General features: G+C 45.3%; 1 protein-coding gene across 1 annotated transcript in view; it reads left to right on the forward strand.

Moving 5' to 3' along the window:
* The window catches only part of CYP11A1 (cytochrome P450 family 11 subfamily A member 1), a 67,597-nt gene that overhangs the window by 17,918 nt on the left and 24,576 nt on the right, over positions 1-25,103 (forward strand). The window contains exons 3-4 of the mRNA XM_073650785.1: positions 5,815-6,014; positions 22,722-22,925. Coding sequence (XP_073506886.1) covers positions 5,815-6,014; positions 22,722-22,925 — 404 coding nt within the window. The remainder of the gene's footprint in view (positions 1-5,814; positions 6,015-22,721; positions 22,926-25,103) is intronic.

Here is a 25,103-nt window from a genome sequence, read left to right on the forward strand (position 1 = left end):
AAGGGCACCTCTATAACAGGTAGTGGAACTAAGGGACTACAGAAGCGGGAGGTGGGCACTGTTATCTGGCAGGTGGATATAGAGATTTTATGAGGTAGATGTTGTTGGTGCAGTGTACTGTAGGGCTGGTGATGGCGCAGCAATTATTCAAGGACACAATGGGGTGCAGTCTTCTGGTTTTACTCACAGTTGTTCAAGACTCCAAGTTACAGTTACCGGTTTGTAACCGCCCACGTCGTCCTGTGTCCTCTGGGGTAGGGATCCAGCAATCTCTCCGGTATCTCAGGAGCACTTAATCGGGACCCCGTTCTATGTACCTTTCCCGGTCGTCTTACTGCGCTGGCTCTCACCCTCCTGCCCTGCGCCTCACAATCAGTGTCCCAAGCCAGTGGCCTCGGGCCTTGTCGGGTGATGTGCAGTCCCCTGGACCCTATGTGGCCACCTTTTCAGCGATGTAATTGTAATGAAAATGTTGCGGCCTCCGGTTAGCTAGCTGAGCCTGGTTGTTCTCCACTAGTTTTGGGGCCGGTCCCCTTCTGCGGCCTGATCCCTCCACGTCAGCGTGAATTCGGGCACATGGGTGGCCTCTGCACTCGCCGTGCCCCTGGGATCCCCTCTGTCTTCCTCTGGAGCCCTCCTCACTGCTCCTCTCTCCTCCTGGGCCTCTCTCACTATTCCCGACTCTTCTCTCTACTCCTCTGAGCAGAGTTCCTCCTGAGCTCCTGCTCCCAACTTAACTCTGAACTCTGAACACTTCCAGAACCTTCCACCCTCTCTTTTATACTCCTACCCTCTGTGCTCCACTGAGCTTCTTCCTCCACCCACCTCCTCTACCTAGTTCCAACCTCCAGCTAGGGACCAGTGACTGTGCTCTCCCTTAGGAGCAATCTCGCCCTTCCCTACTGAAGTGGAGTGTATTGGATGTGGGTGTGTGGGTCCCGTGTAGTACTTCCTCCTTACCTGAGAGTGGGGTACCACACCTCTGGGTGACATGCAGTACCTCTGTGGTCACTGGACCCGCAGGGGCACCACATGTGCACATGATCTCTTTTAGACATGTGGAAATCCTTCGAGTTTTTCAGGCAAAAGACATTTTTCGGTTGTCTTTTGACAACATCTTTTGACCACCGTTTTTTTTAAATTATATTGAATAAACAAGTGAGTGACTTCCAAATGAAAGCACCCCCTGAAGAATGTTCAGGACACTTCTTTTAACCACTTTGTGTCTTCGTAACCTGAAGTGATTAAAAGAAGCTCAAAAGACTGAACATATGAACCGCACGTCGGTTTTATATTGCAGTGTATACAGTATGTTCATTCTTTGTACCATTTATTTAGCCATTTTTAGGCAACTATAGAGCAGATCTGCCTGAAAAAGATGTTGTGTGTACATACTCTTATTCTGACTTACTAGTGGGGGGCATGGCCACTTAAAGTGCTTAAGACAGCCCTGCCTCCAGTAATAATTTTAATAATGTCCCCAGTGCCCCTCCAGTAATAATGTCTGCCAGAGGCACTCCGGTATTATTGTCATCAGACTCCTTACAGTAATAATGTCCTCAGTGTTACTCCAGTAATAATGTCCCCATTATCCTTCCCGTAATAATGTCCCCCAGAGCTCCTAAAGTAATATTGTCCCCAGTACCCCTCCAGTAATAATGCCCCCAGTACCCCTCCAGTAATTATGTCTTCAGTCCCTCTCCAGTAATAATGTCCCCCAGTGCCCCTCCAGAATAATGTTCCCAGAACCCCTCCAGTAATAATGTCCCCCAGTGCCTCTCCAGTAATAATGTCCACAAAACCCATCCAGTAATATTGTCCCCAGAGCCCCTCCAGTAAAAATGTGCATAGGGCCCCTACATAATGTCCTCCAATTTCCCTCCAGTAATGGTGTCCCACAGTGCCCCTCCAGTAATAATGTCTCCCAGTACCTTTCCAGTAATAATGTCCCCTTAGTCCCTTCAATGTCTCTTCAAGTTCTGCACCCCCACAAAAAAATGAAGCGTATACTCACTCAATCTTTCCCCCAAACTTCCAAAATCCCAAGTCCTCTTCTGCCCCTGAAAGAGTGTCCTTTCAGTAATAATGTCCCTAGAGTGTCCCTGTCAATAAAAAGGTCCCCAGAGTTCCCACATCAGTAATAACACGCATTTCTTAAAGTGAACCTGACAGCCAATATACATGCTGCCAATCCACAGGCAGTGTGTATCAGGCACTGGCTACATGAACTCAGCCAGGTATGTTTGACGCTGCAGTGTTTCCGAGAAATACATACCTTAAATGCCACCGGGAACCAAGTCACATTGCAGACTAGTCGGACAGGCGGGTCCCCAGTGGCTTCTCCTTACCCGCTGCCCTGAATTGACAGGTCTCTTCCTACATGCCTATACGTGCACATAGGCAGAGAAATGTCAATCCAGGACAATGGCTTTGAAGGAATCTTTTTCTCTGAAACATTGCAGCTTTTCAGAGTCAAACATACCTGGCTAAGATCATACAGCCAGTGCCTGATACATGTTACCCGTGTATCGGGCAGCATGTATCACCTGTCAGGTTCTCCTTAAAGAGGACCTGTCACCAGGTCAAAATTGACCAGTTTTTGCCCTTGCTTTATTTCCAATGCTCCCTGAGTATTCATTTTTTTTCTGCTATTTGGTTTTAGAGATATGGGCCTTTCTATTTAGTACTAATTTTTTTGTCATTACAAAGGGGGCATGTCTCATAGGAATCTCTGGGGGCATGTCTTTAGGCTGCACTACATGATTACATTGTGAGCACCACCCCCTTGCAAAAGACCATATAAATTAGCACTAACTAAAAAGGCCCATATCTTTGGAGCAATATGACGGATTTTAAAACAAAAAAGATAATAATAAAGAAATATTTAACATAAGATCAAAAACTGTCCAGTTTTGACCCAGTGACAGGTCTTCATTAAATACTGAATGCTATTGAATCCCCTCATATGTAAGATTTCAGCTCAAGTACTATATTTCTGATGTACCGCCGTCACTGTAAGGCTTCATTCCGTGTTGCACGTACGTGTTGTATCCACTTTTCTCACGGGTATAACACATTCCCATTATAAGCTATGGTGCTTTAGTGTCCATGCAAAACACATAGAGACATGTCCGTTTTTCCCTGGTATCATAACTGAAAAGGGCCAATATGAGTCTATGGGTCCATGAAAAACAAGTACAACACACAGATGACAAGTCTGATCCTTGCTTTCTAAATGATAAACGTTACAGACGGTCATGAGTTTATAGAGAAATTTAGTGACATACGTATATCTTACTTGCACAGTTAAATCTGTTGCACAGTTTATTCCCAAGAATGCTGGGTTATAATTTTTTGAAGATCTCAGCTGGAACCACTGAGTGTCACTGTTTCCTTCTTTATTTCTTCATGACCTACATTATAAAGACAAGTTCTCACCCAGCAGACCTTGAGGGTTGCTTATGAAGACTGATTGCAGGTTGTACAAAGTCTAAATGTCCCATTGTGTTCTAATTTTTCTTCTTTTGGTCAAGTGCTCCCAGTTATTCTTCAAAGTGCAGGGAAGTTATATTTGTAGGGTCACAGAACAAAGCACAAACAATTTAGAGAAGTCTGAGGAGTCTTGAACATTTCTTGCTTAGCACAGATTGGGTCCATTCACCCAGTGTATGCAGTTATATAGTGAATTTTATTTTGTAAGGAAGAATTATTCAAATGTGACAGGAGAACAGAAAAAGTGAATTTGACTGAATACATTAGTCGTTTTAGCAGAACAAGGCCACTAAATCCAGTAACCTCCTCCGAGCTAAACTTTACTTCACCTGGATTGAATGCTAAATTTGATGCCTTAGATTTATAACTAAATAATCTATCCATGTCAAAGTGATATCTCCACTGGTACAGTGAACCCACAGCACAATCTCGCCTACCCCCGGAGGTACACCCAAGCAGTAACCTGACACTGATGCAATAATTTTATGATGACCTTTTAAAAGCAGAATTCCATAAATCTTTAACACACTGCCTGCTAGAGCATGGTTATACTTCTATGTAATAGTATCAACCATGGGCAGCCTTGGGATTATGTGTAATAAAACATGAAAGTCATGGTCATTAACGTAGTTATTGTGTTTCAAAACGTCTTTGTCTTTACTGTACGTCAGTCACGGATATGACAGACTGGTATGTATACTGGCAAGGACTATATTTCCAGTAAGAGTCAATTTCGTGTGTGAAAAATCACTGGAATAATCCTGTTATTCTGCAAGACTCCAAGGTCCATCCATCTTCATAATCATTACTCATTGCACTATCAATGTCATGTTGCCACACTTCTCCTTGGTTTTTTAGTTAGGGCAAGGGCACCACAGAAAATAACATTTCATATCATAAACTATTAGCTTGGTGCCCGTCTTATCTAAACTATGAGTTATATCGTCATTTTAACTATTTACCGTACATCACAAGTGAAAGTAAAATGCTGCTTATCCCTTCTTGGAATTCATGTGTGGTTTATTGGGATTATTCTGTGGCTTCCTTCCTGGAGGTTATATGTGGTTTATCTACACTCATCCTCTTCCTTTCTAAAGAGGCAATTTGCATATTTCCCAGACGAGCATGGCAAGGCGTAAAAGTCTCCTCACCTTGGCATGTCAGGCTTGACATGTCACTCTCCGCAAGGAGAAACGTTACCCCTTGGATCCCGGTGAGACTCCTCTCACCCAGCCAAACCAAATTTCACACTTTGCACTGACGAGGGGCAGTACCCCGAAGCACAGTATCTGCAAATTGAGATTCCTGGTTTGGCTTTTATCCTAAGTCAAGTGACAAGGCTCGTTAGAGGGTCGATATTGACTTTTAGGATTGCTACTTCCAAAAGGTGGTACTAGAGTTCTGGTCTTCTTCCTCTCTGAAGAGATAATTTGCATATTTTCTAGAGGAGCATTGCAAGACTTGAAAGTCTCCTCACCTTGGCATATCAGGCTTGACATGTCACTCTCAGCAAGGAGAAACATTACCCCTTATCTACACTCTACACACTCCTATGACAGAAAGGACTTCTCGTGAATTAAGGATATTTCTTTTAATTAGAAATTTTTCTTTTTTTTTAAATTACATGTTTGTCTATTGTGCACCGCCTTTTGCCAGACCAATGTATGTGGTCACTGTAGAGTCCATACATTGTATGGAATAGTCTATTCAGACAAAGTCATAAACATTAACACTCCACCACTGTAATTAATAGATGTGGCTCGTTATTATCACAGCGCCATATCTATTAAATGATAGGGACACCTGAAGAAATCAATAAATTGACATCTGGGACTTAGTATTCCCCCAGCACAGTCAGATATTATCAGCAGTGAATGCACAGGGTCAGACTAGTATACTTTATAGATTTTGTAGCATCTTGACATATAATGGCTAAACGTGTCAAAAAGACATGGTACTGCATGTTTACCCAGTAACAGTATTCTACATCAGTATGGAGATTTTTCAGGCATATATGAGTTGCGTGGTATATATATTTTTCTATTATGATGATTCTACCATTGTTCCTTTTACTATTATTATAAATAACTATTATGTAACATTCATTATACTGTTAGGTTAATAATAACTTTTAGTGGACAGAAAGAAAAAAATATATGCTTTCTTTCAAGTAAACAAAAAAAAGAGATGTAATAGGTGTTGGTTATAAAACCTAATTCTAACATAAAATATGTGGAGTTAGAATACTATTCTGAAGTACCATACTTTCTAAAACTGTATTTGCCCTACATGGAGAACATACTAATTACTATATTCTTTTAGGTCTGGGGAAGAATGGCGATGCCAAAGACTAATATTGAATCGAGAGGTCCTCTCTGTAGCAGGGATGAATCGCTTTTTGCCTCTCCTGGACAATGTCGGACAGGACTTTGTTCATAGAGTTTACACTCAGGTGGAAAGAAGTGGTCGGGGGAAATGGACAGCTGACCTGACCAATGAGCTCTTTCGATTCGCTCTGGAGTGTAAGTACGAAATACAAGAACAATACTGTTTCACTCCATATACATCTCATTTATCCTTTGAGTACTCACTGGTAATGTTGAGTGAGCATGCTCGACACTGCTCGGTACTCGCCCGAGCATCTCACTACTCAGGATGCTCGGCGAGCACCGAGCATTTCCGGGTTACTCGGGTGGGCGCTCGGGTCTCCGCCCTGCATGTTTGGCGCTCTTTACAGAGCCAATGAACATGCAGGGATTGCCAGCCAGTCACTGTAATGCCGCAGCCAGGTTGGTTGTGGGCATTACAGTGATTGGCTGGCCGCACAGTGTCACCTCGAGTATTTAAAACCGGGCGCCGCCATCTTGGACACAGTCGCTCCGGATCAAACGGTGTAGGGAGAGTGCTGCTGAGTTAGGGAGAGATTTATATTGTGAAATAGGTAGTGTAGGGTCTCTAAAGCCTGCAAAATCAAACAAACAGTCCTTCTCAGGACTAATATCCATCCCAGATATCAGGCAGGCAGGCAGGTAGGCTGTATAGGAGACGAAGTGGTTATACCAACAAACACTGCATTACAGTCCTGTGTGCTGCTTTTCAAATTGCTAGACTTAGCCCCAGGTCTCAGGGGCCAGGAAAAATCCTTTTTTTTTCATATTAATCCTCTTTTTTTTTTCCCCTCAGTCAGACTGTACAACTACCCATCTTATTAACCTTTTGATACCCCCCCCAAAAAAAAATTGAGTGTGTGTGTGAGTGTTCAGACACAAATATATCTGTTTAAAAGAGTCTGGTGTAGGCCAGATAACTAGAACTGTGGTTTTGCAGTTCCATGCTTCGAATCTCTGTATTATCCACTTTTATGCCTTTTTTGCATAAAAAAAACATTTTGAGTGTCTCGCTGACTGTTCAGACACAAATATATCTGTTTAAAAGATTCTGGTGTAGGCCAGATAACTAGAACTGTGGTTTTCCTCTCCCTCCGTTCAAATCTGGGTGCAATCCACCTTTTTGCCTATAAAAAAACATTTTAAGTGTCTCGCTGACTGTTCAGACACAAATATATCTGTTTAAAAGAGTCTGGTGTAGGCCAGATAACTAGAACTGTGGTTTTCCTCTCTCACTGTTCAAATCTGGGTGTAATCCACCTTTTTGCATAAAAAAAAAACATTTTGAGTGTCTCGCTGACTGTTCAGACACAAATATATCTGTTTAAAAGAGTCTGGTGTAGGCCAGATAACTAGAACTGTGGTTTTGCAGTTCTACGGTTCAAATCTCTGTATTATCCACTTTTTTGCCTTTTTTCAATAAAAAAAACATTTTGAGTGTCTTGCTAACTGTTCAGACACAAATATATCTGTTTAAAAGAGTCTGGTGTAGGCCAGATAACTAGAACTGTGATTTTCCTCTTCCACGGTTCAAATCTCTGTATTATCCACTTTTTTGCCTTTTTTCAATAAAAAAAAACATTTTGAGTGCCTTGCTGACTGTTCAGACACAAATATATCTGTTTAAAAGAGTCTGGTGTAGGCCAGATAACTAGAACTGTGGTTTTCCTCTCTCACGGTTCAAATCTGGGTGTAATCCACCTTTTTGCATAAAAAAAAACATTTTGAGTGTCTCGCTGACTGTTCAGACACAAATATATCTGTTTAAAAGAGTCTGGTGTAGGCCAGATAGCTAGAACTGTGGTTTTGCAGTTCTACGGTTCAAATCTCTGTATTATCCACTTTTTTGCCTTTTTTCAATAAAAAAAACCATTTTGAGTGTCTCGCTAACTGTTCAGACACAAATATATCTGTTTAAAAGAGTCTGGTGTAGGCCAGATAACTAGAACTGTGGTTTTCCTCTTCTACGGTTCAAATCTCCTTTTTGTTACCCTTTTGCCATTGATAGTGCGAGTGTAAGCTATTTTACAATGGGCAAGGCGCGTGGCAAGGGACGTGGAACTGGACGTTCTGGTGATGGTGCGTGCAGAGGACGAGGCCGTGGCCAAGGTGAAAATGTGCCACAACCAACAGCCACATCTTCTTGCTCCCAGTTCTTGACCGAATTACTAGGGAAGCACACAACAGCACCACTATTGCGAACTGATCAGTGTGAACAGGTTATTAATTGGATAGCAGATAATACTTCCAGTCACCTGGGCACCACCACCTCCGGTCTGTCTTCCACACGGTCAAGTGTTAGTAGCCCTGAGTCTCGACCGCATACTCCTCCTCACCCAGATGCTCCTTCCTCCCACCATGCCGAGTGTCGTCAGACAGCAACTGATCCCACAGTTGGACACTCTGAAGAGCTGTTCACTGGTTCATTTCCATATTTGGGCCCCTCACCTGTTCCGCTTGAAGTGGTGGAAGAGGAGATCCCATGTAGCGATGGCAAAATATTTGAACAGCCACGGCCACAGGAAGGCGACGCTGGCAATTTGTCACAAGAGGTGGACGATGACGAGACACAACTGCCACGAAGTGAGGAGGAGGACCGTGGTGCGGAAGTGGAAGAGGAGGAGGTGGTGGATGATCTAGTAACTGACCCAACGTGGCAGGAGGACACTCAGAGCGAGGCCAGCAGCACACAGGGGGAGGGAGGCAGAGTACTCCAACAGGCAGGAAGAAGCAGTGTGGTGGCTGCAGACAAAAGGTGGGCAACCGTTCCCCGAAACACCAACACGAGGGACGTTGTCAGTACAACTGGTAGATCTTCCAGAGTCTGGAATTTTTTTAAAGACTCTGCTGATAACCCCAAAAAGGCCATTTGTACCACCTGCTATGCCAGCATCAGCAGGGGTGACAAAACTACCAGCCTGACCACCACCAGCATGATCAGGCACATGTCAGCAAAGCACCCGACTTTGTGGGGCGAACCCCAGGGTCCACGACCAGTATCAGCGGGTGTCACCACTGCTTCTTCTGCTGTTGTGCGTGTAAGAGAACCCCCTGTTGTACGTGCAAGGCAATCCCCTGTCCATACTGCATGCAAAGATGCCCCCTCCTCTCAGTCTTCACTTGTTATGGCAGTTTCTCAAGAAACAGCATCAACGTCCACTTTCACGTCCCACCGCAGCGTTCAATTGTCCATATCCCAGACCTTTGAATGAAAGCGGAAATTCGCAGCCAACGCCCCACAGGCCACAGTCCTAAATTTGCACATTTCACGACTGCTTGCGTTGGAAATGCTGCCTTTTAGGCTGGTGGAGACGGAATCCTTCCGCAACCTTAAGGCGGTAGCCGTCCCTCGGTACTCGGTCCCCAGCTGACACTATTTTCCCCAGTGTGCCATCCCCCCACTACACAAGCATGTGTTCCAAAACATCTGCCGTGCCCTCAACAACGCATTTACTTGGAGAGTCCACCTGACAACGGACATGTGGACAAGTGCTTGTGGCCAGGGACGGTACATCTCCCTTACGGCACACTGGGTAAACATAGTGGAAGTCGGGACCCAGTCGGACCTTGGGACGGAACACATCCTCCCCACACTGAGGATTGCGGGCCCTATGTCAGTCAGAGTTGCCCCCTCAGTGTACAGCTCCTGCGCATTATCCTTCTCCTCCTCCTCATGTTCAGCCTCCATCTCAGATATCACCACATCAGTTACAAGCTGGAAGCACTGCAGTACTGCCTCATCCAAGCGGCAACAGGCTGTGCTGAAACTCATAATCTTAAGTGATAAACCTCACACTGCTTGTGAGTTGTGGACAGCTGTGAAAGAGCAGGCAGATCTGTGGCTGAGACCGTTGAACCTACATCCAGGCATGGTCATGTGACAATGGCCGTAACCTGGTGGCGGCTCTGAGGCGAGGCGAGATCACACACGTACCATGCCTGGCTCATGTGCTTAACCTCATGGTTCAGCGGTCTATTAAATCGTACCCTGAATTGCCAGATGTACTCGTCAAAGTACGCCGCCTGTCAGCTCATTTTCGCAAGTCGGCTACAGCTTCCGTCGCCCTTGGTGTGTTGCAGCAGCGTTTGCAGCTTCCGGCACACCGACTGGTGTGTGATGTCCCCACACGTTGGAACTCTACCCTACACATGTTGCAAAGGATTTGTGAGCAGAAGAGAGCAGTTGTGGAGTACCAGCTGCAACAAGGCCGTCGATATTCAGGTCAGACTCCACACATAAGACCTCAGGAGTGGACCTGGATGTCTGACATATGTACCATCCTGACAAACTTTGAGGAGTCCACCAAGATGGTGAGTTGCGATGACGCCATCATTAGCGTCAGCATCCCACTTGTCTGTCTTTTGCAACGATCTCTGCAGAGAGTTAAAGAGGAGGCATTGCAGCCAGAGTATGATGAGATGGATCAAGAAGCCGTAGCGGGTGATTACACACAGCCCAGCCTCATCTAATCCCAACGTGCATTGGGGGACAATGAGGGAGAGGAGGAGGAGGAGGAGGAAGAACAGGAGCTGGTATCATGCGCTGTTGACGGTAGTACCTGTACAACTGTCATACCGTCGGTTCAGCTTGGGTGGCCTGAGGACAGGAGAGAGGAGGAGGAGGAGAGACATGGAAGTCTTGCCCGTTACCAGTCTGGCGCGCATGGCTGACTTTATGTTACGCTGCTTTAACCGTGACCTTCGCATTGTCAAAATGTTGGGTGACAGTCATTACTGGTTGGTGACACTTTTAGACCCCTGCTACAAGGAGAACTTTCACTCTCTTATTCCTGAGGTGGAGAGGTCTACAAAAGTGGGGCAGTACCAGAAGGCCCTTGCTGCAGAACTGTTAAAAAAATTCCCATCTGAACACGCTAGCGGCAGAGGTCACAGTTCGTTGCCCAACCAAGGCGTACAGGCGAGAGAGACGCAACTCCAATCCAGCAGAGGCAGGGGAACACTGTCAACGTTCTGGGACAGTTTTCTGAGACCCGCCCAGTTTACAGGCCCTGAGGCGCGGGGTACTCTCACAAGGAGTAGAAAGTTTCAAAAGATGGTGAGGGAGTACCTTGCCGACCGTACCAGCGTCCTCCGTGATTCCTCTGTGCCTTTTAATTATTGGGTATCCAAGCTGGACACTTGGAATGAACTCGCTCTGTACGCCTTGGAGGTCCTGGCCTGCCCTGCCGTGTTATCGGAGCGTGTCTTTATTGCCGCTGGGGGGATTATAACTGATAAGCGCACTCGCCTGTCAACTGACAATACTGACAAGCTGACCCTTATCAAAATGAACAAGGGCTGGATTGGGCGAGACTTCTCATCACCACCAAATGACAGCAGAGTAACATAAAGTCAAATGCACGGTGTTATTTTGGGAGGTGTATTCCCATGCACCGCTTCACACCCACACATGGGTATACGCTTCCTCATTTCGGCTGTTTTTTGCTCTTCTCCTTATCCTCAGCCTCCACCACCACTATACCACCAGGGTGACTGTGGTCCGTGTTGCCAGCATTGCAAGTTCTTCCGTCCTAATTTTTGGCAGCTTTTGCTTGGAAGGCATAGCCAAAGACTATGGGAGACACACTCCCCAATAAAGGGAATAATGTTTTTAATATGCTGTACTGCATGGCTCTTGTAACGGGCATTAAAACCGTCTTGTTAAGCTACTGTGACCTCCACGTCTCTTCCAAGGGGCATTAAAACTGTCTTGTTAAGCTACTGTGACCTCCACGTCTCTTCCATGGGGCATTAAAACCGTCTTGTTAAACCACTCTGACCTCCACGTCTCTTCCAAAGGGCATTAAAACTGTCTTGTTAAACCACTCTGACCTCCATGTCTCATCCAAGGGGCATTAAAACCGTCTTGTTAAGCTACTGTGATCTCCACGTCTCTTCCAAGGGGCATTAAAACCGTCTTGTTAAACCACTTTGAACTCCACGTCTCTTCCAAGGGGCATTAAAACCGTCTTGCTAAACCACTCTGAACTCCACGTCTCTTCCCAGGGGCATTAAAATCATCCTGTTAAACAACTTTGACCTCCACGTCTCTTCCTAGGGGCATTAAAACCATCTTGTTAAACCACTCTGACCTCCACGTCTCATCCAAGGGGCATTAAAACCGTTTTGTTAAGCTACTGTGAACTCCACGTCTCTTCCAAGGGGCATTAAAACCGTCTTGTTAAACCACTCTTAACTCCACGTCTCTTCCAAGGGGCATTAAAACCATCTTGTTAAACCACTCTGACCTCCACGTTTCTTCCAAGGGGCATTAAAACCATCTTGTTAAACCACTCTGACCTCTATATCTCTTCCAAGGGGCATTAAAACCGTCTTGTTAAACCACTCTGACCTCCACGTCTCTTCCAAAGGGCATTAAAACTGTCTTGTTAAACCACTCTGACCTCCATGTCTCATCCAAGGGGCATTAAAACCGTCTTGTTAAGCTACTGTGATCTCCACGTCTCTTCCAAGGGGCATTAAAACCGTCTTGTTAAACCACTTTGAACTCCACGTCTCTTCCAAGGGGCATTAAAACCGTCTTGCTAAACCACTCTGAACTCCACGTCTCTTCCCAGGGGCATTAAAATCATCCTGTTAAACAACTTTGACCTCCACGTCTCTTCCTAGGGGCATTAAAACCATCTTGTTAAACCACTCTGACCTCCACGTCTCATCCAAGGGGCATTAAAACCGTTTTGTTAAGCTACTGTGAACTCCACGTCTCTTCCAAGGGGCATTAAAACCGTCTTGTTAAACCACTCTTAACTCCACGTCTCTTCCAAGGGGCATTAAAACCATCTTGTTAAACCACTCTGACCTCCACGTTTCTTCCAAGGGGCATTAAAACCATCTTGTTAAACCACTCTGACCTCTATATCTCTTCCAAGGGGCATTAAAACCATCTTGTTAAACCACTCTGACCTCCACGTCTCTTCCAATGGGCATTAAAACTGTCTTGTTAAACCACTCTGACCTCCACGTCTCATCCACGGGGCATTAAAACCGTCTTGCTAAGCTACTGTGATCTCCACGTCTCTTCCAAGGGGCATTAAAACAGTCTTGTTAAACCACTCTGAACTCCACGTCTCTTCCAAGGGGCATTAAAACCTTCTTGTTAAACCACTCTGAACTCCACGTCTCTTCCAAGGGGCATTAAAACCATCTTGTTAAACCACTCTGACCTCCAAGTCTCTTCCAAGGGGCATTAAAACCGTCTTGTTAAGCTACTGTGACCTCCACGTCTCTTCCAACGGGCATTAAAACTGTCTTGTTTACCACTCTGACCTCCATGTCTCTTCCAAAGGGCATTAAAACCGTCTTGTTAAACCACTCTGACCTCCACCTCTCATCCAAGGGGCATTAAAACCATCTTGTTAAGCTACTGTGATCTCCACGTCTCTTCCAAGGGGCATTAAAACCGACTTGTTAAACCACTCTGAACTCCACGTCTCTTCCAAGGGGCATTAAAACCATCTTGTTAAACCACTCTGACCTCCACGTTGTAACATACCTGGCGGCGTCCTTGCATAGTGGTCCATCTCCTACTGTGCAAGAGCGCGCACTTGATCTCCAGTCCAGACTGCCACTTTGGCTTCTTTCCATGTTGTCTGCTTTGTTTTGCTCTTGCTGTTTAGGGCGACGCCCGCTGAACTTCCTGATTCTTGTAGCTGCTGCAGACACACCCCTAATGCGTCCTCAGCCTATTGCTGTCTGTCACCTGATATTTAACCCAGCTCCTCCCTGGAATCCATGCCTGAGCATCTTATTCTGTCAGTTGGCTTTTGGTCGCTGACATGCCCGGTCCTGTCTATGTTTCCTGCCTTACGGTATCAGTTCCCGTCTCTGAACTGTGTCCTGTCTGTGCACTCTAGCCAGCTGTCTCTCTGCCTTCCTGGATGCTGTATTTCCAGGCCTGTCTGAACATGCTCCTAGCCTGTTTGTCTCGCCCTCTGGGGGCCGTATACCCAGACTCGCTCCTGTATTTGTTGCAGTACAGTTCCTGTCTGAACTGTCTCCTAGCTTCCTACTTGTTTTGTCTTTATGTCCATTTGATCCCTTTTTCTGCAGTGTCTGAAACAGAGCTTGGCTTTACCTAGGCTCATTCCTGCATTTTGTTGCAGTAACTGTTCTTGTCTGAACTGTCTCCTAGCTTCTTACCTGTTTTGTCTTTATGTCCGTTTGCTCCATTTTTCTGTAGAGTCTGAACCTGCACCTAACTTCTGCTCGTTGTCATTGTACTTCCGTTTGTGAGTTGGAGTCCTTTCGCTACTTCTTTGCAAGTACCTTGTGTGTATCTGGTTCTGCTTTTCTTTTCCAGTCTGTTCCGTGTGAACAGAGCCCTATCCCTTTTGCTTTGTCTTTGTTTACCTCTTCGGCGATTTATCTCAGCCTTGTCCACCGCGTCTGCGGTTTCGCTCTGCTCGGCCTTGTCCACCGCGTCTGCGGTTTCGCTCTGCTCAGCCTTGTCCACCGCGTCTGCAGTTTTGCTCTGCTCAGCCTTTTCCACCGCGTCTGCGGTTTCGCTCTGCTCAGCCTTGTCCACCGCGTCTGCGGTTTCGCTCTGCTCAGCCTTGTCCACCGCGTCTGCAGTTTCGCTCTGCTCAGCCCTGTCCACCGTGTCTGCGGTTTCGCTCTGCTCAGCCTTGTCCACCGTGTCTGCGGTTTCGCTCTGCTCAGCCTTGTCCACCACGTCTGCGGTTTCGTTCTGCTCAGCCTTGTCCACCGCGTCTGCGGTTTCGCTCTGCTCAGCCTTGTCCACCGTGTCTGCTGTTTCGCTCTGCTCAGCCTTGTCCACCGCGTCTGCGGTTTCGCTCGGCTCAGCCTTGTCCACCGCGTCTGCGGTTTCGCTCTGCTCAGCCTTGTCCACCGCGTCTGCGGTTTCGCTCTGCTCAGCCTTGTCCACCGCGTCTGCGGTTTCGCTCTGCTCAGCCTTGTCCACCGCGTCTGTGGTTTCGCTCTGCTCAGCCTTGTCCACCGTGTCTGCGGTTTCGCTCTGCTCAGCCTTGTCCACCGCGTCTGCGGTTTCACTCTGCTCAGCCTTGTCCACCGCGTCTGCGGTTTCGCTCTGCCCAGCCTTGTCTACCGCGTCTGCGGTTTCGTTCTGCTAAGCCTTGTCTACTGCGTCTGCGGTTTCGCTCGGCTCAGCCTTGTCCACCGCGTCTGCGGTTTCGCTCTGCTCAGCCTTGTCTACCGCGTCTCCAGTTTCGCTCTGCTCAGCCTTGTCTACCGCGTCTGCGGTTTCGCTCTGCTCAGCCTTGTCTACCGCACCTGCGGTTTCGCTTTACTCTGTTTGTTTACCGCATCTGCGGCTCTGAACTCGTCTCCCAGTCTGTACTGGACCCTACCCAGACTGCGCTCTAGTCAGCCTGTTCCTGTATTCCCCAGTGTGGGTCAACAGCCGTGTCCAGAGTCTGACCTGGAGTAAACCCTGGTCCCTCTGCTCGGTTCCTCCCTGGTGCACTGGCGTCGTATGCCATCGTGCGACCTTGGTCGGATCGGGCAGATACTTAGTTATGCCCCTACAGGCACTCTCCGGTTCATGGCACAGTGGAACCACTAAACACGCACACGCCAGTCAGTCCGGGCGTGTGCATTACACACGTCTCTTCCAATCGGCATTAAAATCGTCTTGTCAAGCTACTGTGACCTCCACGTCTCTTCCTAGGGGCATTAAAACCGTCTTGTTATACCACTCTGACCTCCACGTCTCATCCAAGGGGCATTAAAACCGTCTTGTTAAGCTACTCTGAACTTTACGTCTCTTCCAAGGGGCATTAAAACCGTCTTGTTAAACCACTCTTAACTCCAAGTCTCTTCCAAGGGGCATTAAAACCATCTTGTTAAACCACTCTGACCTCCACGTCTCTTCCAAGGGGCATTAAAACTGTCTTGTTAAACCACTCTGACCTCCACGTCTCTTCCAAGGGGCATTAAAACCGTTTTGTTAAACCACTCTGACCTCCACGTCTCTTCCAAGGGGCATTAAAACCATCTTGTTAAACCACCCTGACCTCCACGATTCTTCCAAGGGGCATTAAAACTGTCTTGTTAAGTTACTGTGACCTCCACGTCTCTTCCAAGGGGCATTAAAACCATCTTGTTAAACCACTCTGACCTCGACGTCTCTTCCAAGGGGCATTAAAACCATCTTGTTAAACCACTCTGACCTCCACGTCTCATCCAAGGGGCATTAAAACCGTCTTGTTAAGCTACTGTGATCTCCACATCTCTTCCAAGGGACATTAAAACAGTCTTGTTAAACTATTCTGAACTCCACTTCTCTTCCAAGGGGCATTAAACCGTCTTGTTAAACCACTCTGAACTCCACGTCTCTTCCAAGGGGCATTAAAACCGTCTTGTTAAACCACTCTGAACTCCACGTCTCTTCCAAGGGGCATTAAAACCATCTTGTTAAACCACTCTGACCTCCACGTCTCTTCCAAGGCAAATTAAAACCGTCTTGTTAAGCTACTGTGACCTCCACGTCTCTTCCAAGGGGCATTAAAACTGTCTTGTTTACCACTCTGACCTCCACGTCTCTTCCAAAGGGCATTAAAACCATCTTGTTAAACCACTCTGACCTCCACGTCTCATCCAAGGGGCATTAAAACCATCTTGTTAAGCTACTGTGATCTCCACGTCTCTTCCAAGGGGCATTAAAACCGACTTGTTAAACAACTCTGAACTCCACGTCTCTTCCAACGGGCATTAAAATTTTCTTGTTAGACCACTCTGAACTCCACGTCTCTTCCAAGGGGCATAAACACCATCTTGTTAAACCACTCTGACCTCCACGTCTCTTCCAAGGAGGATTAAAACCGTCTTGTTAAGCTACTGTGACCTCCACGTCTCTTCCAAGGGGCATTAAAACCGTCTTGTTAAACAACTCTGACCTCCACATCACTTCCTAGGGGCATTAAAACCGTCTTGTTAAACCACTCTGAACTCCACGTCTCTTCCAAGGGGCATTAAAACCATATTGTTAAACCACTCTGACCTCCACGTCTCTTCCAAGTGGCATTAAAACCATCTTGTTAAACCACTCTGACCTCCACGTCTCTTCCAAGGGGCATTAAAACAATCTTGTTAAGCTACTGTGATCTCCACGTCTCTTCCAAGGGGCATTAAAACCGTCTTGTTCAGCTACTGTGACCTCCACGTCTCTTCCAAGGGGCATTGAAACCGTCTTGTTAAGCTACTGTGACCTCCACGTCTCTTCCAAGGGGCATTAAAACCGTTTTGTTAAGCTACTGTGACCTCCATGTCTCTTCCAAGCGGCATTAAAACCATCTTGTTAAACCACTCCGAACTCCACGTCTCTTCCAAGGGGCATTAAAACCGTCTTGTTAAACCACTCTGAAATCCACGTCTCTTCCAAGGGGCATTAAAACCGTCTTGTTAAACCACTCTGAGCTCCACGTCTCTTCCAAGGGGCATTAAAACCGTCTCGTTAAGCTACTGTAACCTCCACGTCTCTTCCAAGGGGCATTAAAACCATCTTGTTAAACCACTCTGAACTCCACGTCTCTTCCAAGGGGCATTAAAACTGTCTTGTTAAACCACTCTGAACTCCACGTCTCTTCCAAGGGGCATTAAAACCATCTTGTTAAACCACTCTGACCTTCACGTCTCTTCCAAGGGGCATTAAAACAGTCTTTTTAAGCTACTGTGACCTCCATGTCTCTACCAAGGGGCATTAAAACCGTCTTATTAAACCACTCTGACCTCCACGTCTCTTCCAAGGGGCATGAAAACCATCTTGTTAAGCTACTGTGACCTCCACGTCTCCTCCAAGGGGCATTAAAACTGTCTTGTTAAGCTACTGTGACCTCCACGTCTCTTCCAAGGGGCATTAAAACCATCTTGTTAAATCACTCGGAACTCCACGCCTCTTTCAAGGGGCAATAAAACCGTCTTGTTAAACCACTCTGAACTCCACGTCTCTTCCAAGGGGCATTAAAACCGTCTTGTTAAGCTACTGTGATCTCCACGTCTCTTCCAAGGGGCATTAAAACCGTCTTGTTAAACCACTCTGAACTCTACGTCTCTACCAAGGGGTATTAAAACCGTCTTGTTTAGCTACTGTGACCTCCACGTCTCTTCCAAGGGGCATTGAAACCATCTTGTTAAACCACTCTGACCTCCACTTCTCTTCCAAGGGGCATTAAAACCGTCTTGTTAAGCTACTGTGACCTCCACGTCTCTTCCAAGGGGCATTAAAACCGTCTTGTTAAACCACTCTGACCTCCACATCTCTTCCAAGAGGCCTAAAAACTGTTTTGTTAAGCTACTGTGACCTCCACGTCTCTTCCAAGGGCCATTGAAACCATCTTGTTAAACCACTCTGACCTCCACTTCTCTTCCAAGGGGCATTAAAACCGTCTTGTTAAGCTATTGTGACCTCCACGTCTCTTCCAAGGGGCATTAAAACCGTCTTGTTAAACCACTCTGAACTCCACATTGCTACCAAGGGCCATTAAAACCGTCTTGTTAAGCCACTCTAAACTCCACAGCTCTTCCAAGGGGCATTGAAATGTTGTTTTTAATTTCCTCTAACCTCCACGACTCTTCCAACGGGCATTGCATTTCCTCCGAATTTTAGTCAGCTTTTTCTTTTCAATGCATAGGCGAACACTAAGGGAGACCCACTCCCCAATAATGGGTAGAAGGTTTTTTGTTCTCTGTAATCCACGTCTGTTTCAAGGGGCATTGCAGTTCCTCATAATTTTTGGAAAGCCTTCCATTCACTGCTTAGGCCAACAGTGTACAGGAGATCCAGTTGCTATAAATGGAAAAAACGGTTTAGTTAAGGCCCTTTGACCTCCATGTCACTTCCAAGGGGCATTGGAGTGCCTTGAAATTTTGGGTAGGCATTGCACTCACTGTATGCCCTATAACTGTGTCGCCGAACCGCTCCTTTTGTTACAGAAACATATCCTACAAGACATGTATGGTTGACTGGCCTGATATTGATGTGAATGGTCCCTGTTCCTCCTGCTCTTTCTCCTTTGCCACCACCTCATCCATCATTCATCACCTGAAGCTTTGTTTTAACGGGAGTCATAGAACTGGGATAGTAGCAGGAAAACATCCAGCAATCCTCGGAGGAGGTAGGATATGCGCCAAAATGCTGACCACCTCAGGCCTAGCCGCTACTACATACTTGCGCTTGCATTCCAAGGAACAGAAAGCTAAGGAGATGGATGGCCTCATGATCATGAATAATTTACTCGTTGTGTAGGAGGCCGACCACTGCTGCTGTCTACCTTCTGAACTTTGTGTTGAAGCCTGATTGACCCAGGACCCGCAATCCTCTATGTCTGGAGGACGTGTTGCATCCCAGTGTCCTACTGTGTCCCGGCTTCCACAGTGTGAAGGCGTCAGTGAGATGGACCATCCCTGGCCACATTCACTTGTCCACGTGTTAGGTTAGGCTGTCCTTCCCTCTAAATGCACTGGGGAGGGCACAGGTAATGTTTTGGTATGCGCGCTTGTGTATAAGGCGCACCGGGACAAATACGGGCGGCTGGGGACCATTTATGGACACCCGGCCGCCCCCAGGTGGCTGGGGACCGTGTGTGGGCACCCGGCCGTGGGGCGGCTCGGAACCGAGTATGGATACCAGGCCGCCGACGCAGCCATGACGTGGTGGCCAGATTCCGCCTTCACATGCCTAAAAGGCCCAATTTCAAGTGCAAGCAAGCAAGCAGTATGGTATTGCAGCTTGGGGGTGGGTGGGTGGCAGGCTGCATACTTGCGCTTGCATTGCAAGGAATGGGGGAGGTACAGTTGAACACTGCCCTGGGACAAGGACTTGCACGGGGATAGTTGCAAGCCTGCATCTTCTGATGCGGAAGGATCACTTCTGATGGGCATACTTTTAGGCTGTGACCTGGGTGTCAGAGATGCTTCCAGGGGTCTTCCCCATGCTGTTCCCATGTCTTTTCAGCACTGTGTGCATGTGTCACACAGCACATGGCCAGATAAGGTTGTAAAATGTTAAAATGACATTTCCCGGTTAACGCATTTGTCACGGTTGAAAGCAATACAAAAGTGCAAAAACGCATAAAAAATGCTACTTGTGAACACAGCCCAAGGTGTGGAGGAGTATTTTTGTTTTTGGTTATTTATTTTACCTTATACAGAAGTCTTTACCCTGGAAAGGAAGTTCCTTAACATATTTCACAGGAAAGCAGTTTCAGTTTCGTTTTTGAACGTTTTATTGTGAGCCCGTAAAAGTGGCTTAATACCTCTGACCACGTTGTTGACAGCAGTGACCTGGGGGTCAGAAATGCTTCCTGGGGCGATTCCCATGCTGTCCCCATGTCATTTGAGCACTGTCACTATCGTTTTGGACACTTTTTAGGCTTTCTTCAGACTGCCGGGGGTGCCGCCGCAAAAATGCTCAGGTCTCCCATAGACTAACATTGAACTCGTTGCTCAGGTTGAGCACCCGAGTATCACGGTGAGCTCGGCCCGAGCTTCGAGCACCCGAGCATTTTAGTGCTCGCTCAACACTACTCACTGGCCTTAGTCTTTTTAATACATTGACAATTTATGCTTGTACAGAGGTAGGAAGTGACTTTTCATACAGCAGTATATAGGTGACATTTTTCTGCCTGTAGTATTTTGGTATACTGGTGACCAACAAATTAACACTTTAAAAAAAATGCAAATAATGTTTTTCAATTGACTATAATAGAAGATAACTATGGAAAAAGTTTCCAGCATGTTGTAAATGGTCATATGAAACAGATGTCATAGTTTGACATGATTTTTTTCCGTAGCCAGTAATAGAAACAACGTGGTCTATATACAAATAAAATGAACATACTTTTAAAGTGTATTTTCATTCAAAGCCAAACTAAAATCATGGTCTTGTTGCTCTTATATCCCAACTAATTAAAACAATTAGTAAAAGCTGCTTTCAGCCTGCATACCAGTCCAATAAAGTCAGGAAATGCTCTGATTCTCATCCTCTGTAATTTGCCCACAATTATTTTTGAGTGAGAAGTTCTTCTTCATCACCATTCTTCCAGCACTATAGGTGCTTGAACTTCTTTTCCTTTTTTCCCCAGCATATATTGCTCCTGTCTTTGTCTAATGGCTTGCCCGTCTCAAACCTGGTCCTCTGTTATGCCTATTTGCAAGTTGACATTCATACAGATGTCTCTGTAAGGCCACATTAACACGTTCAGTATTTGGTCAGTACTTCTCATTAGTATTTGTAAGCTAAAACCAGAAGTGGGTGAAAAATACAGAAGTGGTGACGTGTTTCTATTATACTTTTCCTCTGATTGTTCCACTCCTGGTTTTGGCTTATAGATACGGATGTAATATACTGACCAAATACTGAACGTGTGAACGTGGCCTTAAAGACAGATTGCACTTGACAATAGGCAGTGGTGAGCACGTTAAACAAGAGGGACATACCTAGTGGCCAGAAAATTGACTGATTCTTTAGGGCAAAAAATGTAATTTCAGGTAAATAAAGTTTTCAGCATTGCACTGGCCTTCAGGGAAGCCTAATTTTAGTGAAACCACACTGATACTTTAAAATGAAGAAACAAATTGCTACAAAAACTATGTAAAAGCTTCGTTCATGAACACTTTTAATGAGTTTCATGTGTTTTTACAAGATTTTTTTCTAAACATTTTTTTACATGACACCAAAAGGTTATAAAATGTCACAAAATTATACTTTGTGGGGAGTTTTATTTTCCCTCTTGATATACAGCTATTATGAGGTTATAGTGCTTTAAAAAAACTCCAAAAAATCCCACTGGGTGCTGTAAAAAAATATTTTTTTTCCCCTAAAAAAGCACTAATCTAAGCACTAATGAAATCACACTTATCGTGCAGTGAAAAACTGTCATCAATTCACCATCACTACCATCTCACCTATGCATTTTATCAAATCTCTAAATTGAGTAATTTACATCAAAATATTAATGTAAATACTTTTATGCCCAAAAATGACACAAGTACTCTCTTTATTGGCTAACCAGAAAAAAAAAAAAATCAAATAAAAAAAAATATATACGGTATATATACAGCATATATATATATATATATATATATATATATATATATATATATATATATGCAAGCTTTCAGAGCGCAGAGGCTTCTTCAGGCAATGTTACAAATGAATTGATAAGACAAAAGGCACAACATTTAAGAGATATTACAGCAAGACTGATAATATAGCCTGAAGAAGGAGCCTCTGAAAGCTTTCATATATATATATATTTTTCTGGTTAGCCAATAAAGGCATCGCTCCGAGAATACTTGTGTCATTTTTGGGCATAACAGTATTTACATTGATTTTTCTGGCTAACACGGTACTACAATATAACTTTGTATTGTACATCACATCAAAATATTAAAATGTATTATCGTAGGTCAGTGCTCAGTACAGTGCAGTGAGTCAGTATTTCACCCCCTTTTCATAAGTCATTATTACATGCTTGTCACACTGAATGCTTTCTAATGTTTTTAATTCTTAACTAAATTTAATGTTTGGATTTAGTCCTACATTCGTTTACAGAAGAAAACTAGTCAACACCCCTATCATTACTGTAATGTGAAATTTAATAACTGGTTGCACCCACATGGGCTGCAATAATTGCAAACAAATGCTTCCATCAGGCAGTTTTATCATTGCAATCCACCCGGTATACATGATGTCCTTTAATGAGTACATTTGTATGTGTAATACTGTAATAATATACACGGCCCATCCTGGTGACAAATTTAGTTGCTTCCTGTAATAGCTGAAAACTATACAAACGTATAGTATAAAAATGTACAATAATCGATATTAACTGACTCTTACAGCTGTCTGCTACGTACTTTATGGACAACGTCTTGGTCTTTTACAAGACTACATAAATCCTGAATCTCAAGAATTCATAGACTCAGTAACGGTCATGTTCCACACCACCAGCCCCATGCTTTACTTTCCTCCACGGCTCCTGAGGTTACTCAACTCCTCCATTTGGAAAAACCATGTGCAGGCCTGGGATTCCATCTTCAACCATGGTAGGTGGATGTGCAACGGCTAATAATGCTCTCTATACCATTTGTTATCTAAATAACCTTCAGTAATAATACCCACACATATAAGTGAATCAGCGCTTTGTATAATCTTTCCTGTAACAGTGTTTTACCTCTATTCACTCATGCAATTTTGCTTTTTTTCTGTTTTAGCCAATGTTTTTCAGCATTTTTTACCAAAAAAAATAGCACGAAAACCACAGCAGAATCATTTTTTTCCTATGGGAAATCACAACAAATGTATTACCAATTGTAATCAATGAGTTGGGGTGAGGCGTTGTGGTTATTGACCATCCATTTTACAGTTAAATCCAATACTGAAAAGTGCATAAGGAAAAAAAACACACACGTGGTTATATGGGTTTTTTTACATGCAAATTTAAAATGGCCACAGAATATGACCTCAGATCTTTAATTAAATGGCCTAGGCTAGGCCATCAATATTAGGTGGAGGTCTGACTATCACCTTAGGAGATTATGGTTCTCAAAAGGAGAAGCTAGAAACACAAGGGAGAGGAAACACTTTCTCCAAGGAAATATTCAAGACTACTTTTCCCTCTACTTTGTGCCAAGATCTGATCCTCTCTTTCATCTAAAACAATGTACCCGAGTACAGATCTGAGCTTGATTTGAACAGGACTTCTGTTACGCTCCTAGGTGACGCACATGGTTTGTGGACCCCTGTGCCACAAACCGGACTTACCCTGGAGGGGTGTGACTAAGTAGCTACCTTGGTGTTTGCTGGAGCCTCTAGTGGTGAGGTCAGGCTCCACTCCAGGGCACGTCTGGCAGTAGCAGCTGACCCCAAGGGTCAACAAGGTTTAGACAGAGCAGGACAGCCACTTGGGACAAGATCTAGACAGGACGGCTACTGGGACATTTTCAGACTGTGCAGACAGGACGGCCACTGGGATAGGTTCAGACACACTGGTCTCGGGTAACAGTTCTGGTAGCACCGATGTGTCCAAGGAATACAGATACCGTGGATGCGGTTACAGGTTCAGGGTTCAGTGTTCAGGCCTGGGCACTCAGCCCCCAGGGTAGCAGATAGATACCGCAGGTGCGGTTTCAGGATACAGACACCCAGTGTCAGAACGGGGTGTCTGGGGCCCACAGGAGGAATTGATCCTAGGGGCCCACCCTACAGCTATATGCAAATACCTGTTAGCCGTTATCCCTGTTATAGTGGAGCTTCGACTGTAAATCACAGGCGGCTCTTGCACATCTACTGTGCGCCACCATAACTGGGATGTACAATTACGGTAGTTTGCATTAAAGGGGTTCTTTGGTTAAAACAAGTTATCACCGATGCATGGGCTCCACAAAATAGGTGATAACTTATTGCTCACTTGGGTCCGAACATTGGAAAATGCACCTATCGGGAGAATGGGGAGGTTTTATCCCTGTCAGGACACTTATCCCCATTTTAAAATGCAGCAGCAGGTGGGACGTCTGACCGCAGCCTCGTTCATTCTCTTTGGGGCTTCCAGAAAAAAACAGGAACAGCCACTGAGGGAATGAATGAATCAGTGGTCAAGTCGCACATGAGCTCCAGTCTAATGGGGATAAAAGCTCCACATTCTACCAATCGGTGCAGGTCCCAGAATTCAGAGCCCCCACTAATCAATAATTTATCACTTATCATGTGGAGAGGTGATTACTTGTTTTCCCTGGAGAACTCCTGTAAGTGCTTCTTGTTAAAAGTATTTAATCATTGATGGAAATAAAGAATCTTCTCCTAATTAATATCAGAGAGAACAAATGACCACCATACACAGCACAATCCACTATACCAACAGCAATAGTACTACATACAAGGGAGAAATACTGCCACACCATGACCAGACCACATATTACCACCACATAGTGACTAAATAATACTACATACAAGGAAGAAATACAGTGACACCCGTGACCAGGCCACATATTACCACCACATAGTGACCAAATAATTACACATACAAGGGAGAAATACCACCACATCGTGACCAGACCAGATATTAACAGCATATAGCGTCCAAATAATTTACCATCATTTCTCGCCCCACCTCCATCATTGCTCTCCTCCATCCCCATCATTGCTCTGCCCCCACCTCCTCCATCATTGCTTTCCCCCATCCCCATCATTGCACTCTTCCTCCTTCTCCATCATTGCTCTCCCCC

This window comes from Phyllobates terribilis, unplaced genomic scaffold (assembly GCF_046119375.1).
Source record: "Phyllobates terribilis strain yellow unplaced genomic scaffold, ASM4611937v1 Scaffold_11__3_contigs__length_659146591, whole genome shotgun sequence".
In the NCBI taxonomy this organism is placed as follows: Eukaryota; Metazoa; Chordata; class Amphibia; order Anura; family Dendrobatidae; genus Phyllobates; species Phyllobates terribilis.